Here is a 16,242-nt window from a genome sequence, read left to right as displayed (position 1 = left end):
CTCTGTAAACCCTAGAGATGGTTGTGTGAGAAATACTCAGACCAACAAACCACACCACATTCCCGATCATTTAAATCTCCTTTCCTCCTCATTCTGACACTCAGTTTAAACTTCAACAAGTCGTCTTCCCCATGTCTTCATGAACAAATGCACCGAGTTGCTGTCATGTGATTGGCTGGTTGGATGTTTTCATTAATAAAGAAAATGAAAAAGTGTGCCTAATAGTACTCTGTGAGTGTATATCATATGGTTATAATGATGTTTATCATCGCAAATAATGTAGCAGTATGATGTTACACAGCAACAAGGTAGAATTCGTTACTAGAGTAATGAACTATTTTATTCTTAAATCCAACTTTTTCCATGTTCAAACTTCTACATGAGACACATTAATCGTGAATCATAACAGGCTTTGGCTCCATGTAACTCACCCGCACAGCAAAGTTACATTTCCCCTTTCTTACAGCCTCCTCATCAGCCTGCCACTGATGCGGTCTGCTGGCCTCTGGCACATAGGTGGGCTTCTTCCTCCTCAGACTCTGACGAAGCTTGTTCATCTCCGGGGTCACGTTCTCCCTGGAACTGCAGACACAGAAAGAGACACTGGTTTAGCTTACGGCCAACTAAAGCCTTTCTACACACACGCAACACAAGCAACCGTGGCATCAATTTACTTAAACACGAAGCGTGTAAGGAACTATTTTAAACACTGGTACATCTGAGAGCTTTGCACTGAAATAGTCTCATGTTTCATACCGGATTATCAAAGTTAAGTGGGAAACATGTCATTGATTAGCTAAAGCTCATAATACGGTGATCATCTCTAACAAGGCAGCCGGTGCATCAATGCTATTCGACGCTCTATTGATTCTGGATTCCAGAGAAAGGCTGTACAAATCACACAGAAAAAAATGTTAATGAACAAAAAACACAGGCACAGAGCGTGCTTTTATCTCTCCAATAAATATCAAGAACGCTAATCAGCAGATCAGTCCTCAAACACACGAAAACAAAGACACCCCCACACATTTGCTTTCACTGCATCCTTCTGAAAAATCCTCCTTTTGCCGCCTAATTAGAGCATTCAGCCTGCTGGCCTGTTTAGCTATGTTAATTTTCTAGCATAATGGAACGCAACAACATCAAAACATGACCTGTTTTCAAAATAATAATTACCATTTTCATTCCTCCAGTTACATCTTTGTTTAACAGGAGCATCTTGGCCTCTGGAGGCTGAAGTAGCTGCATATTTCTCGTCTTTGCTGTTTGTCAGAAGTTTTTAAATCCAAAATTCATTCACAACATTCAACACAAACTCATCCTGTCGCGTTTTGGAGGAAGCCTGATGAAATAATATTTACACCAACATAATTTAGCTCATAAACGAACAAGAGAAGAAGAATCTTTGTATCTCTTTCTGCTTTTGTCTCTTTTCTTAATGAAGATCTGAACAGGATTTGATGATTTTCTTTCCATCTGGCTGCGCCACTGATCGTCATATTGGCTTTTAAAGGGTGTGACAACACGCTAATCTGACACTGAAGACATGCCATGTCCATACGGAAGACTGAGATCTGCACAGTGACATGAACACACTCCTTTCTGCGCCGCTACACACTGTTCAGGGGAAACAAGCAAATATATAAACCGTCAGGCACATCACTTCTCATCATCGCCACTTTGATGCTGGGAATATGTCTCTCTCTCACACACACACACACACACACACACACACACACACACACACACACACACACACACACACACACACACACACACACACACACACACACACACACACACACACACACACACACACACACACACACACACACACACACACACACACACTGTGTGCAATGCAGAGTATTTAAATGCATGGACTCAAGTGGCCTTACTCATTCCTGGCATGTGAGACCTGAACCTTCTGCCAATGGGAGATGCATATCTCATACACACACACGCGCATGTTGAGGCTTGTGCCAGTCATTACTGGGCAACACGCCATCTGACTGGCACCTGGCAGACACCAGTATTACGGCAGCAGGTGTGAATGTGTGTGTGTGTGAGGGGGGTAAATGAAAACGGATGCCTGAAGTCCCAGTGGGAAGGTAAAAAGAGCACGTTGGAGAGGCGAGGAGCTGGTAAGGGAATACAGGAAGCCCCTGGAACTGTCCTCATATGGCCCGAGATGGTGAGAAACCAAGAGGAGGAGGAATGACTGAATGCGACTGGCATCTGATCCCGGGAAGCTGGGAAGAGGCATGGAGTGATGTATACTGTGGCTTCTGAGGCAAGTAAAACAAACCGAAAAATAAACAAACGAAAAGGAAATGGGAGATAAAAACGTTCTTGTGCGATCAGTCATTCACGTGCAACAGACAGATGTGGCTTTTTGTAGCGATGTCATTTAACAAGAGGCCACACCACAGAAGCAGCAAAAACACACACAGTGCTTTCACTGTACTTTCCTTTTGAAAGAGAAGCTGTGTGTTTAGGGCATGTAAATCTGTGTGAAATATTTATTTTCTTTTGCTTTTTCTTAGCAAATATTCCCCTTAACACTTTATTTGCAATATAAAACTAAATAACTAAAAGAAAATCCCTGGAATAAAATGAAATACAATTAGATGTTAAAGATACTGAGCTTAAAAACAATATATAATACTATTAACACTTATACTAATACTATTACAAATATCAATACTACTACTACTACTACTACTACTACTACTAATAATAATAATAATAATAATAATAATAATAATAATTAATACATGCAGTAAATTTGTAACAATAGGCATATAGACAATAAAGGTTTTTGGAAATGGAGAGAAAAGCTTTTGGTAAAAAAAAAAAAAAGTGGAGGAAAAAAACAGAAAATTAAAATTAGTGGACAAATAAGAAAAAAGTTTTTGTTTATTTAATTGTAAAGCTTGTAACAGCTGGAAGGGGGGTGGACGGTACATACACAGGCTGCATGAATAAAACTCTTGGGTTCCAAGCTGATGCTTAGTATTTAAGAAACTTTGTTTTCTCACACAGAGTTACGTGAAATATGAAGATAACATACAATTTCTGTAAGAACCAAGACAACCACGACCGGGTCCCAGAGCTGATAAACTGGTGTGCCCCACATTTTTTTTTTTTTAATCATAGATCTGTTTTGAAGTTGGATGTTTCAATAAGACCAGAAAAGTTATACAGTTAAAGTCTATTTAAATCACACACTGATTTAAAGGATACATCATGCACAATTTTAACATTTAACATCATTTTATTATCTAACAGTTGTGCCTCGATTGTAATTTAATTCCTTACAATGTCACATGGTGAACAGCCTGGTGCTTACGTATATAAGCATTAAATTTAAAAAAAAAAAAAAAAAAAAAAGAATATTTCTGTTATCCATGTCTGGCCAAAGGCAGAAAGTCCAGACAGTTTTCGGTTCTAACAAGAAATAGCGAAGTTCCTCTCAATGATGATAAATTAACTTTAAACTTGAAGAAAATTCAAGTTGGATTTTGTTAGAAAATCACAAATTCTTTACTAGTTAATTTTCTGGCTGCTGTTTTTTTTTTTTTTACTGACCACATAGATGTCGACAAGAGACATTAGGAAATTAAATTAAATTTTTTAAAAAAGTGTTTAATCCCAAAGGGAAAATTATATTATATTATATTATATTATATTATATTATATTATATTATATTATATTATATTATATAGTAACTATATTTATATTATAGGTAAATTAGGGAATTAAATCAAAGCCTGAAACTTGACTACAAAGCATGAACAGAGGGGAGAAAATAAAACCTAAGAAATTAAATCTGGATTTAAACGCTCTATACTCAAGAGGGTGGGGACATGCAAAGGCCGTGCATAGCTGTGACCTCACCCTGCACATCTGCACAAATTGAAAAAAAAAAAGTAGACACAGACAGACGGGGTGGGCTGGCAGGCAGACAGGCAAGAACGCAAAAACATCAAAATAAATCTATAAATCAGCAGCACAAATCAAGTCCTACTTCAGTCGGCACAGGCTTCACAAACAGGAGGCCCAGGGCCAAAAAAACATTGCTGCTCTCCATCCAGGGTTTGACTTAGCAGCCATCTGGGATGTATTTCAGAGAAGAGGAGCAACTTGCGTTCAAATGATGTTATATCATCGACATTTGGATTTTTTCACCCGAGATGACCTCTTATCATTGCTTCTTCCAGACCGTGTCCGCCCCACAGATCCCCACTTTGCTCTGTTCTTGTCCAAAACTGACGTTTCCATTTTTTTCCCTTCACTTTCTGCTGATGTGAAATTGAGGAAATGGGTTTCACAGGGATGAATTTGGCGTAAAAAAGCTCGCCTACGCAGACAGACTCATAAAAAAAACAAAGCTGCACATTTTTCCCCAGCTTGTTAAGCCGGCATTTTTACCGTTGAACGCTCGACATGGTCGTTACTGTATCTCTGTGTGTTAAGCTTTAAACTTGAAAATGAAAAAAGTCATGTGTGCTTGTCACCTTTGCATTCACACCATTTAATCTGCGCTGATAAAAGGCGGCGTGTGTGCCCAGCTGTGGTTTTGTGTTTGCCAGATGTGAGTATGATTGATATTTTTGGCTCTCTGCCTTTCCTTTACACATACACTAACCCTCACTCATCCAGATGTTCTGTTTTCAGCAGCAGCTAAGAGTTTTTGGCAAAATGGGACACACTCCTCCCTTACACGTCTTCACAACCAGATGTAAACAGAACACCAATTACACGTTGGGAGAAAGAGGAGGAAGGGTGCTTTTGACACACACACATACGGTGCAAACACATAGAATGAGTCACTGCCACTTCACATTACCATTAGCCACGTGTCTGAAGATCCAGAGAAATGGGGAGCCGACAGCAAGAGGTGGAGCGAGTTTCCCACTAAATGTGCGTGTGGTAATGGTTTTGGTTCAAAGTCACCAAGGCGACCGTATGACATGGACACCTGTTTCCTCTCTATGGGTTTGGTCAAGTTTAAGTTGGGTCTTTTTGGCTACAAAGCTGATTCGTTGTGTTTAGACAGACTTTCAAAGTGTGACTCAGAGGACAATTTAACCCAACATATGTTCAGATCATAGACTGTATATAGGGATGGACGTAGCCTACGTGATGTCACCCATAGGTTTCTGAAGAGCTGAATTGAAGCTCGGTGGGCTGTTCCTACCATCGCCATCTTGGCAGAGGCATGCGTGTTGTCTCACCTGGAAAATACAAATAGATGGATGATTGACATCGAGCGAACTCCGAGCTGCCTGCAGCTAAGAGCTAACCGAGCTAACCTGGAGATAACAGGAGCTAACAAGCTAACGGAGGTAAACAGGCTAAAGCTAAGTCATGTTGTTAACCGGCTAAAAACCGCGGTTGTTCTATGTTCTTCTTGCTTGAAGCGGGAGATCGGGTACCTGTCAATCAAAAGGATACGGCCCTAAATATGCCGAACTTTGAGATTAAATTACTTTTAAATGGGTGAGTTAGAAAAAAATCCACTCCCCCCACAGTTGTCATGAAGGTAAACCTGACCTATAAACCGAAAATGGACTTTTGAACCAGGCTGTAAACATGTTTATTTCTGCTGTGAAGTTGGTCTTTTTAACATGGGAGTCTATGGGGATTTGCTCTGTTTTGCAGCCCCTAGTGGATGAAGGAGGAACTACAGTCCTATGTACTTCTGCATCGGCTTCACTTTTAACCGCCGGAGGTTGCTGCTTGGTTCAGATCAAGCTGCGTTCACTGGAGCTCAGAACTGACAAGTCTAAACTGTTTTGTTTTCTTGCAACAAGTAAGAATGCTTCTCTTCTTATAGAAGACGGATATGGTTAAGATTATGGTTATGTGCGTAATTTGGTGTGTTTTCAGGGTCCTTAAGGCTCCATCACAAGACGAAGACAACATTTGCACGTAACTTTAAAGCCGTGGGACACATTTTAAATAAGGCAAACTACTCAGGACAGTGGGCGGATTAGAGTCGAGGGGCTTGTTCCACACCCTCAAACCAGATGCCTGAAAAAGGGATGTAAATTCACAGATGAAAAAAGGGGCAGCTTTACCGTCTCTCTGTGGCATTTTGACCAAAGCATGCCACAGAAATGTCACCGAGACCTCAACAAATGGTGTGATCTTCTGAAAAAAAAACCATACCATGTCGCCTTTGAATGAACAGATTGTGCGTACACAGAAATAAACCCAAGACTCTAAATTGTCTCCCTCCATTTAACAAGTCACACTAAATGTTTTTTCAGTGGTTACTGAATGCATTGCTGTAGTGTAGTAATACAAAAACAAGTTAATAGGAATAACTCAGTCACAAACACTTGCTTATACAGAAAAACACATTATAAACTATATCGAATAGACAGAACCAGAAAAAATTTGGACCTGCTTTCTCTTTCATACCAAGTAGAGACGTTTATCTAAACTTCTGAATTATACTGTACAAATTAATACGTACACAAATACCAAACGACTGACCCAGTTTCTGGGCCCCGCAGACTTCAGCTGACACTGCGTGACCCACATGTGTACACAGACGCTATCACTCAAAACTTGCTGTTTTTCTTCATCACTCTTATATACACAAAGACAGCGAAGAGCTATCTGTATGTGCACGGGTCCTTGTGCGTGATTAGGAAATAAAAGAAGTGCAACATGGCAGAGATAAACCAGCACACTTGTGTTTAGACTGTAGGCTGACCCAGAACAGGATGGCCTTATTCATTGCATGGTTTCTGAGGTTGTGCAGGAGTGTGTGTGTGTGTGTGTGTTTGTGTGTGTGTGTGTGTGTGTGTGTGTGTGTGTGTGTGTGCGCGCACAATCGGCACACGAAACATCTACAGAACAAACTCAGACCATCTAGAGAACAGACATTTTCCAGGTCAACATAATCGCTAACAAATAGCATTTCATTTCATTTCATTTCAACATTTTTTATTTTATTTTCTTTTTCATAATATATTGGCAAATCCAAAAAACAACAACAGAAAATATACTCCAAAGTTACAACAACTAATACAAACTCATTGTAGTACATTTCATGTAAAAAAGAAAGGAAAAGAAAATTGGAGTAGGAAGAAGACTTATAAACCCTTCCTCATCCTCATTTCAAAGTAAACCAACTGGATGGCATCATCTACGGCAAACACTAAGACCAGGTATGAAATACCTACTTTTTTTTCAATCAGTTTTTTGCATACAGTTTTAAAATTTACTCTTTATATTTCAATTTAAATTGAGACGGATTTGAACAACTTTTAAAATGGTTTTTAAGTGTGTTCCATTGTTTTACATCAACCACTGAAATACTCATTTGCTTGAGTGTAGTTCTTGCGAAAGGTAGTTTAAAATCACAATTTCCTCTTCTTGTTTCATCATTTAAAATAAAAATTTGCAGCCCCGGTGGTAACAAGAATTGTTTAGCTTTATGCATGATTATTAATGTTTTCCACAGAAACGTCACAGCTGAAATCACACTGTTGGGTTATCTGACCTCATATGAAACATATGATGTGCAACAGCTTCCGCTAGCAAACACTGACTAATAGCCTCCTAGCAACAGGCCACGAAGTGCTACATGCTGTGTTAAGTGTAGGTGGTTTATGAAGAAGAATAAGTGGATGTGTTGCATCATCATTGATGGCCTTTTCTGTTTAAATTAGAAGAGTGTGCAGAATCACAACTATCTGTTGTCAATACTGCTTATCGCATCATATAACAGGTCTTTGGATGATTTTCTGTGCAACAGTCATGAAATTGGATATCCCAGCTATCTGTGCAGAATGTTTTACCTTCAAAAAGCAAGAAGAAGCAAAGTAAATGTTGAAGGAAAAGATAAGATTATTTGAATTTTATTGTTAGTAAAGGAATTCATTTCCAACGGCACAGCAGAGCTGAGAAACCTAATTTGGATGGGAGGAAATGCAGTGCAGGAGGCATTTCTCTGCTTCTGAAAGAAAGCTTTTATTGGAACTTTTCCGCAGGTCTTCCTGATTAAGTGCAGTTGTACATGTTGTTCTGTCTTTCCTGTCGTCTCCACCCCAACCAGTCGAGGCAGATGGCTGCCCTCCCTGAGCCGGGCTCTGCCGGAGGTTTTCTTCCTGTTAAAGGGGAGTTTTTTCCTTCCCACTGTCGCCGCGTGCAGCTCAGGATGGGGGATTGGATCCAACTCATGACTCGATGCAATCAGTTAGTTTCTATTATAGGATATGTATGAGCTGGGTTGAAATGTGTGTATGTATGTGTATGTAAAGTGCCCTGTGACAACATTGTTGTGAAGTGGCGCTATACAAATAAAGTTGAATTGAATTGATTTGAACTTTGACACAACAAAAAAAGACCTTCCAACTTATTTCCTAAATGAATTCGCTCTCCAACCATGTTGTCATTTAACAAAGGAGTCTATCATTAATGAGTGCTAGAAATGTGCTAAATGTTGGTGATGTCAACGTGTCAAGGTACCTGACAGAAACCAATTTGATGGACTTTGGACACATAAAACCCGACCCATCCTCCCTCCAGTGCACAAATGCAACATGATCGTTTAGGGGGTTTCTGTGTAGGGTGGACTCACAGAAAGCGGCCCTCATATAATTACAGCCAGTGTGCGTGTGGTCAAGTGTGAATGACACAGCCAGCATGTGAGCCAGTGGTCATTTTACTTAATGTGATTGAATGGCCCCTCTGTGACTCAGGCCGTGTTGGACGGTGGGAATTTAGGGCATAATCACAGCAGACAGTGAATGCAGCGTGAATGAGAAGCTTTCATTGGGACGATTACTACGTATAAATGCATGAAGAAGTGACTCATCTTCCTGATCCAGGATAAGCTCTGTCACTTCCACTTTCTAAATACTGAATGTGATAAACAAATCATGGCGACTCCTTGTGTCATCCTTCTAAAATTAGATCTTTGGACGTGTTTGTGGAAAAAAAGCAAACAGATTAACCTTTACTGTTTAAACATACCATTATGTTAGACGTGTGTCCAGGTCTGCAGCCAGTTTTACAGCCGCTGTGCTGCAAATTTAAAACACATATTCTGTCTGTAAGCCATAATGTATATTTAGCAAACTTCCTTGATTCAACATGACTCTGATCACAGAAGTTAACTTGGTTTTCACGATGGATCACGATGTTTCACAATGATTACTGATAGATTTTCCTTATCTAGGCTGTTTATTATGAATTGGCTTGAATTAATGTGCCTGTAAAGTGGCGCTATACAAATAAAGCTAAATTTAACTGAATTATATACGATACACCCAGCGATAGACTGGCGACCTGTCCAGGGTGTACCCTGCCTCTCGTACAGAGGCTGCTGGGATCGGCTCCAGCTCCCCCGTGATCCTTACTTGGATTAAGCAGGTTCAGAAAATGAATGAATGAATATGATAAGATAAACTACAAAAGCTTGCATTATAGAACAAAGATAGACTGTGTTTGAGGTATAATGGCAGAGAACCGTGTGGAGATGCTACTTTGACAAGCAGAGATCATTCTTATGAAAACTCCACTGCTGAGAAAATTATAAAGCCAGGTATTAAAATGAACGGATCAAAGTTGCATCAAAGCTCTGATAAAATCTTTGACTCTTGGTTGTTTTTTATTGTTTGGCTAGAAGGATTTTTTCTTTTTTGTTTTTTCTTTGTGTATATTTTACGTTACAGTCGATTTTTACTGCAAGCAGGTCATTTTGTTGATACTAGAGGACTCCCATTTTCACGTTAGCATTTGATAGCGGTGCACATTCAACACTAGAGACTCATTTCTTTGACATAGGAACTTGGAAAATAAATATAAAAAGGAATTTCAGGGAACAATTGTCTACAGTTTTGATGCTGAGGAAACAAAGAGGAAAGGTCATTTCCTCTAATAGTTACAAGTATTATGAAAAAGTTCCTGTTGTCCAAAAGCAGCTATGGCTGTGAATGTTGGCTAAAACTGAAGGGAGTTGGTCTGCAGTGTAAATGGAAAAGTTGATGCAAGTCGCTTACATAAGAAACAGTCCATGGCTGTTATAGACCTTGGAGAAAGTCTGTGAAGGTCTTATTGACCTAAATTACAGTCGTGTAAAACAAAACAAAAAAAAAAGTACAATATTTTCAAACAACATACACTGATGTATAATCAAAATAATGAATATAAATAATACGATATTTGGTCCTTAACAGATAACATATTGTAACCTCAGGTCAAAGTAGTACTATGTAATATTTTGACCTTAAAATATGCATCTGTATCAACAGGGCTCAGTTACGTATCTCACAGTGGCACCTATGTTGTTCCTGCAGCACAACGCTGCCCTGCAGCATCCCGAGGCTGAAAAAAGTGCACTTCACACCTTTTCTCTACATCGTACAGCAGAATGCCTCATCACATGCTAGCAACTGGATATCAACACACTGGTCATTTTGATAGGGTTGATTTATTAGAGGAACTTAAGTGCACATTACAAAGGAAACAAAAAAAAGAAATGAAGAGAAAGGGACATAGCAAGATATAACACAAAAGTTAACAGGATACTGACTTTTACTGGCTGGAAAGAACTCAGAGTAGAGGTAGGATGCAAGATGGATGCCTTACCAGTCATTGCTAGAAGGAACTTCAGCAAGAATATCTGACAAAGTTCAATAATACTTCTTAAAAAAGCCTTTATTTCCCTACGAATGACTTGCTAGAGAGAAAGTAAGGCAACATTCAGACACAGGTGTAACTTCTGTAGAAACTGCAGGGAAAATAGTGGAGCTGCACGTCAAATTTAATCAGATGCACTTGATTAATCCATCACCAGAAAGTGTGACCACTTCTATAAATACAGACGTGTTGGCAGCTTGCAGCACTGTCTGTGTATGTAATGCCAAGGAGAGAAAACATCGGCTTTTAAAAATCCCAACAATCTGGGAAGGGTTATAAGATCATTTCCAAACAATTCTGAATCTGTCACGCTACAAAAAGAGACATTATTCACATTGGAAAACATTCAAGACAGCGCTCACTCTTCCAGGAGAAGATCTCCCCTCCAGCAGGTTCATCTCAAGGTCAGCAAAAGAAAAAAAAAAAACCATAAGCTTCATTTCAGACTCCGCAGGCCTTACTTAGCATGTTAAATGTTAAAGTTCAGTACAGCACAATAAGACAAACACTGAACAAAATGCCAGGGAAACATCTCTGGTTCTTTTAAAAGAAGATGGGAACAAGGTTTCAGCCGAACAACAAGACCAAAATAAACATGCATGTCTGCATAAACCGACACACATGATATCAGCACACACACGCCATGTTAACGGTTAAACTCACAAGGTTTTGTGCTCGTTCTGCAGCCACAGGATCTGGACACCTTGTAGTCACCAGGACAATCATGATCTCCTCTTTATGAATGTCTTGTCTATCTACTGTTTGTTTTAATCCTTATGACTTGATTTTATCTTGTAAAGCACTTTGTGTTGCCCATGGCATGAAAAGTGCTCAAGAAATAAAGTTTGATTTGATTTGATTGTACCAAGGTATTTTAAATAAGGCCAAACATCCAGCAAGTAACAACTGTTAATTTGGTCTGAAAGGTGTTCATTTACGGATTCACAATAAAAAAGCAATACATACATGCAACCTGCTTCACATTCTCACATATTCTACCATTAATGTGGACGTTCAGTCACTCTAAAGATAAAATAACTTGGATAAAGTTGACTCAATGACCCGGTCAGTAAAATAAGGATCCAGGAAGCAGAAAAAGTTTCCAGCTGACTCAATCACCATAAAACAAGATCAACTGGAACTCCCACATGTCTTATACTTTTAAATGCACACATACACATACATTTGTTTTCTCTGCTTCGGTCTGAAATTATCACAAACTTTATATCCCAGCTACAATAAAAAAAACAAACAGCTAAAGCAAAGAGACAAATGTGAGGGAACAAATCAATGCAGTGAGTCCAGCGTGCCGGAGAGGAGGTCAGTCTGGTGAAGCTGGGAGTCTGAGAAAACATCCTTCAATTAAAATGATCTGCCTTCCTGTCTTTTACTACAAATTGGATTTAACAGGAAATTTCAAACATTATGTAAGCCATGGAAGAGGATGTGGAGAGGGTCAGCGTGTGCAGGTACACAAGCTCAACCCCGCGGGATGCACACGAGCGTATCCATCTCCCACACCTACAGCATTATTTCCATCCTGTGGGCTTATCGTGGTGCTTTGTCACCGCACCTCCTGACACACTTTCAGCTCCCACCCACTCAAGTTAAGCCGAGAGAAGTCTGTGTTATGCGTACATGTTTTTTCAGGTCGACTCTGCATCTTCGTTTTGATCGATAAGAAAAGTTTTGTGTATTTCAGGGTATAAAAAGGTTTTCATGCCTGTGTGTGGTGTCCTTTTGCATGAGTTTATGGGTTCCAAGATGCAGATTACCAAAACAATACCCAAATCCTTCTCGGTTCTTGGAACAGCAGGCAAAGAGGGCTGAGTCTTTGCTATGTGCTTGTATATACATGTAGAAGAATATATTGATGTCAAAATACCTTTACGTTTGCACGGTAGCATGACTTTAACTGTGAAAAATGTGTGTGTGGAAAGCTAATCTAAACACAGTGCAACCAGGCGTGAAGTGGAGCAGTCGAGTCGATATGCTCCAGTATCATATTGTGGTTCTGTGTTCCCACTTTGTGTTCCCTCCCATCAGATTGTAACAGAGCGACGGGACAGCTTAGCTAATATATATTACCTTTTGATACGACAGCAAGGTTTACAGCTCAGCAGTCGAAGATGAAACCCACATTTCTCACAGAATAACCTTTGAGTTTTCCAGTTCACATGGATACGTAAACACATGGAGCTGAACATGTGATGCTCAGGCTTAAAAACTCATTTATGAGCTCAAAGACGAAATTCCAAGCACAATAAATTCTATCAGAACTTAAATGTTCCCAGGCTGAAGGGCCTTTTGTTGCTGTTGTAATGTGTTGGTGGCTGGGCGGCTCCTCCCTTCAGCTTGAATTGTTCAGATTTTACGTCAGACTCCCCTGTCACAGAAGAATGCCAAGTGACCCGATGTGGCTCTGCTGACTCGCTTTGAGGAACCTCCGTGGATAGAGAGAAACTGCTGCATCCACATTGTTCTCAGGTTTCCTTCTCCTCCTTCTCTGTCCCGTTTTAACAATCTTCTGCAACCTATTTTACTTCTTTTAGAAAATTACGATCCCCAGTCGACAGTCAACTTGTGCTTCCCGTGCTGACAAAGGGAGGAAATTCATATTTCTTCCATGATAAATTTACTTTACCTTGACTTTTTTTTTTACCTCCCACACGCTCTTAACCTTCATATTTTGATCCACTTTAACCTCTCTCTCACACCTGGCTTTCACTTTACCCCCCTCCTCTCATCCTCACCCTCCTGTTGCACCTCTATCTTGGTCATTTCTTTTAAAAACTTTGTCCTCGTTTCCCTTATCAACCAAGTCTCTGTAGAAAACACTATTCTCATTCTTTAGCCTCGTTCTCTTTCTGTTCTTCCAGCACGCATGAGAGCTGCCCTCCTCAGTTATCTAATCATGAGGGCAGGGAGAGAAAATTAGCAAGAAAAAGAGAGGAAGTGTTGAATGTGTTAGAGAATGTAAGCAAACCCACCCTTTATATTCAGCTCCAGAAACTTTGGCAAAACTTTCCGAAAGGTTCAGCCACCTCTCGATAAAATCCCGGCTGCTGCTCTTTGTTATGAGACAAGAAGATGTAATGCTCCCTTAAAGGAACATGACAATTTAAGCAATTAAATAAACAGACTCTCGGTAAAGTTTGACAGACTGGAGAGGTGGGGAATCGTCACGAACACATGTCCTGCATCCTCACCGTGAAATTCTGCATCAGATGACTTAACATCTACGCAAAGTTCATCTGCTTTGACGATGGAGAAATTAAGCAAAAGTGTGTTTGGATAAATAAAAAGAGTGCAGCTGCCTTGTCTAAGCACAGGAGCGGCTTGATCAGCTTCTGTTGCAGACAGTCACACGGGGAAAACTCATTCAACAGACGGAGAAAAGAGATTCAAATGTTCCATCTTCAGTAAAAAAAAAAAAAATGTATTTGCAGAGTGATAATCCAAAAAAAAAAAGTGTTACACTTGACTTTATCAAGCTAAGATTAAAATAAAGTCTACAAATGTTCAAAAAAGCAAAAAATAAAGGCTTTATAACAAAGAATAGGCAAAAAACAACAACTGCAAACAGACCGACTCTCTTTAGGGTGATGCAAACTGGGGTGTTACTAAATACCAATCCGGTATCCGGGTAACCAGACTTATACTTGAGATCATTTAGCTTTTGTCCTGTTGTAAAGATAACAAAAGAAAATAAAAATTGGTGTTAATGTTTAAAGAGAAAAACACATGATGCTGTAATGGATACCTTTTAGAAATTACAGCGATTTTGTCCAACCGTTAAATACCAGAGCGAGACAGGTGTCCCCACACACACACACACACACACACACACACACACACACACACACACACACGCATACAGGAACACACTCAGTTCAACAGATGTGCACAAAACATCTGCAGGCACAAACTCTGTCCAAAAAACAGAGGGCGAGAGAGAAAAAAAAAAGTTGGGCGCTGGTATCAATTTAGCAGTTTTAATCTCTTCCATATGGGCATGGGGTCTAATACATCTGCTAAGGCTATTAACTGCAATGAGCCCCGTGGATGCAGACTAGACCTATTATCAGTTTGGCAGTGATTGAAAATGTGACCGTGGCCAATAACACAACAAAAACAGCGAGATAAACAGTCAAAAGCAGGAGAAATAAATCACTTTTGCAAATGCCAAGCCTCTTTGGTGACCTCTACAGAGTCTGCAGTTTTCTCCCTTTGCTGAATTAGGGTCAAAATGATGGACGGGAAATAAGGTGAGGCTGCAAAAAAAAAAAAAGGAAAAAGAAAAAGAAAAGCATAAAGTGCTGATTGCCATGGCAACTTGTGACCCAGTTAGAACCAGAAATGCAACCAGGTACGCAATAAATAACAGAAACGGTAAAAAAAAATATCCAGTGTATGTACAGTGTATGCTGGATGTCAGCAGCAAGCTGCTGAGCGAGCACACGCTACACACCTCCTACTCCGTGTCTGACTCACCTGAGTTCAATGGCCTCCCCCATCTCGCTCCGACAACTCATCAAAAACACCGGAACGGCAGCAGATGAGAGACGATGCAGAGATGACAAAGCTGGGAGAGAGGACTCCCTCAGACTAACAGCCACGGCGAGAGCGGCGCGGGGAGAGGATGAGAGGAAGAGGGCGGAGAGAGAACATGTGATGATACTGCGTTCGTCGGAGTGAGGGACGGGGAGGAGAGGAGAGGGAGTGCAGCGCAAAGGAGAGAACCACACCTCTTCTTAAGGGATTAACTTAGAAATAGGAGCTGTGATGCATGTGCAAATATGTGCACAGAGACGCATCCAAACACAATCAAACTTCCTACGAGGCGGCGTGGACGAAGGTCTGGTTTACGGGCATATGCAGTAAATACAGTGCACACACACACACATAGAAGCGCACAGATGCTCTAAAAATAAGACAATCAATGTCTGGCGCTCCAAATCCTGGGAGCGAGGAAAGAATGGAGTGGGAGGGTAGGAAGAGAGAGAGAGAGAGAGAGAGGGGATGAGGAGGGGTGATTAAACCAGTTATGGCGGCTGGTGACACAGTTTTCTTTGCTCTCCATCTGCTGTGGGCGCATTGGTCAAGAGTGCACTGGGGGAAGAGGCTGACAACTGGAGCTGGAGCCCGGTGAAAGGCTCTGGAGCTGGAACTGGGGAATAAGGCCAAACATGGAGGAGCTCTGTTACTGCGTGTGTTCAGACATCTTCCCCAGCGCTGGATGCTGGAGGGTGGGTCGCAGATATATCCAGCAGGCCGAGCTCCCAACAGATGATTAAGAGGTGCTTAGTTTCCTTTGCAAAATGATGAAACATAAGGCCCACACCCGGAACGAACAGATGGATCGATGAGCATCTGTGGTGATCTGTTAGTTTCTGCTCCAGACTGTCAAGCTGGAGAAACATATGGATCACCTGAAAATGTCAAAGATGTCTCTAAGGACCAAGATGAGAGGTGAGGTTCTGAGGAGAGAACCAGAGTTACAAAGCGTCTTTAAAAGAGCTGAAAACCAAGAGGTTTGCAGGTCGGGCTTCTAAGCTGATTTATACGCTGCTCTG

General features: G+C 40.6%; 1 protein-coding gene across 3 annotated transcripts in view; it reads right to left on the bottom strand.

Annotated features, from left to right (window-relative positions):
* The window catches only part of numbl (NUMB like endocytic adaptor protein), a 75,551-nt gene that overhangs the window by 23,968 nt on the left and 35,341 nt on the right, over positions 1 to 16,242 (bottom strand). For 2 of the 3 annotated variants that reach the window (XM_079246184.1, XM_079246185.1), the window contains exons 1-2: positions 15,161 to 15,275; positions 432 to 582 (exon numbers count right to left, since the gene is read on the bottom strand). In XM_079246184.1, the coding sequence (XP_079102310.1) occupies positions 432 to 582; positions 15,161 to 15,201 (192 nt within the window). In that variant the 5' untranslated portion in view covers positions 15,202 to 15,275. Of the gene's footprint in view, positions 1 to 431; positions 583 to 15,160; positions 15,276 to 16,242 lie in introns of those variants that run through there. The other variant, XM_079246186.1, reaches the window with a different exon arrangement.

The sequence above is a fragment of the Telmatherina bonti genome, assembly GCF_933228915.1.
Source record: "Telmatherina bonti genome assembly, chromosome: 9".
NCBI classification, from domain to species: Eukaryota; Metazoa; Chordata; class Actinopteri; order Atheriniformes; family Telmatherinidae; genus Telmatherina; species Telmatherina bonti.
This window is presented reverse-complemented; position numbering and strand designations above follow the sequence as displayed.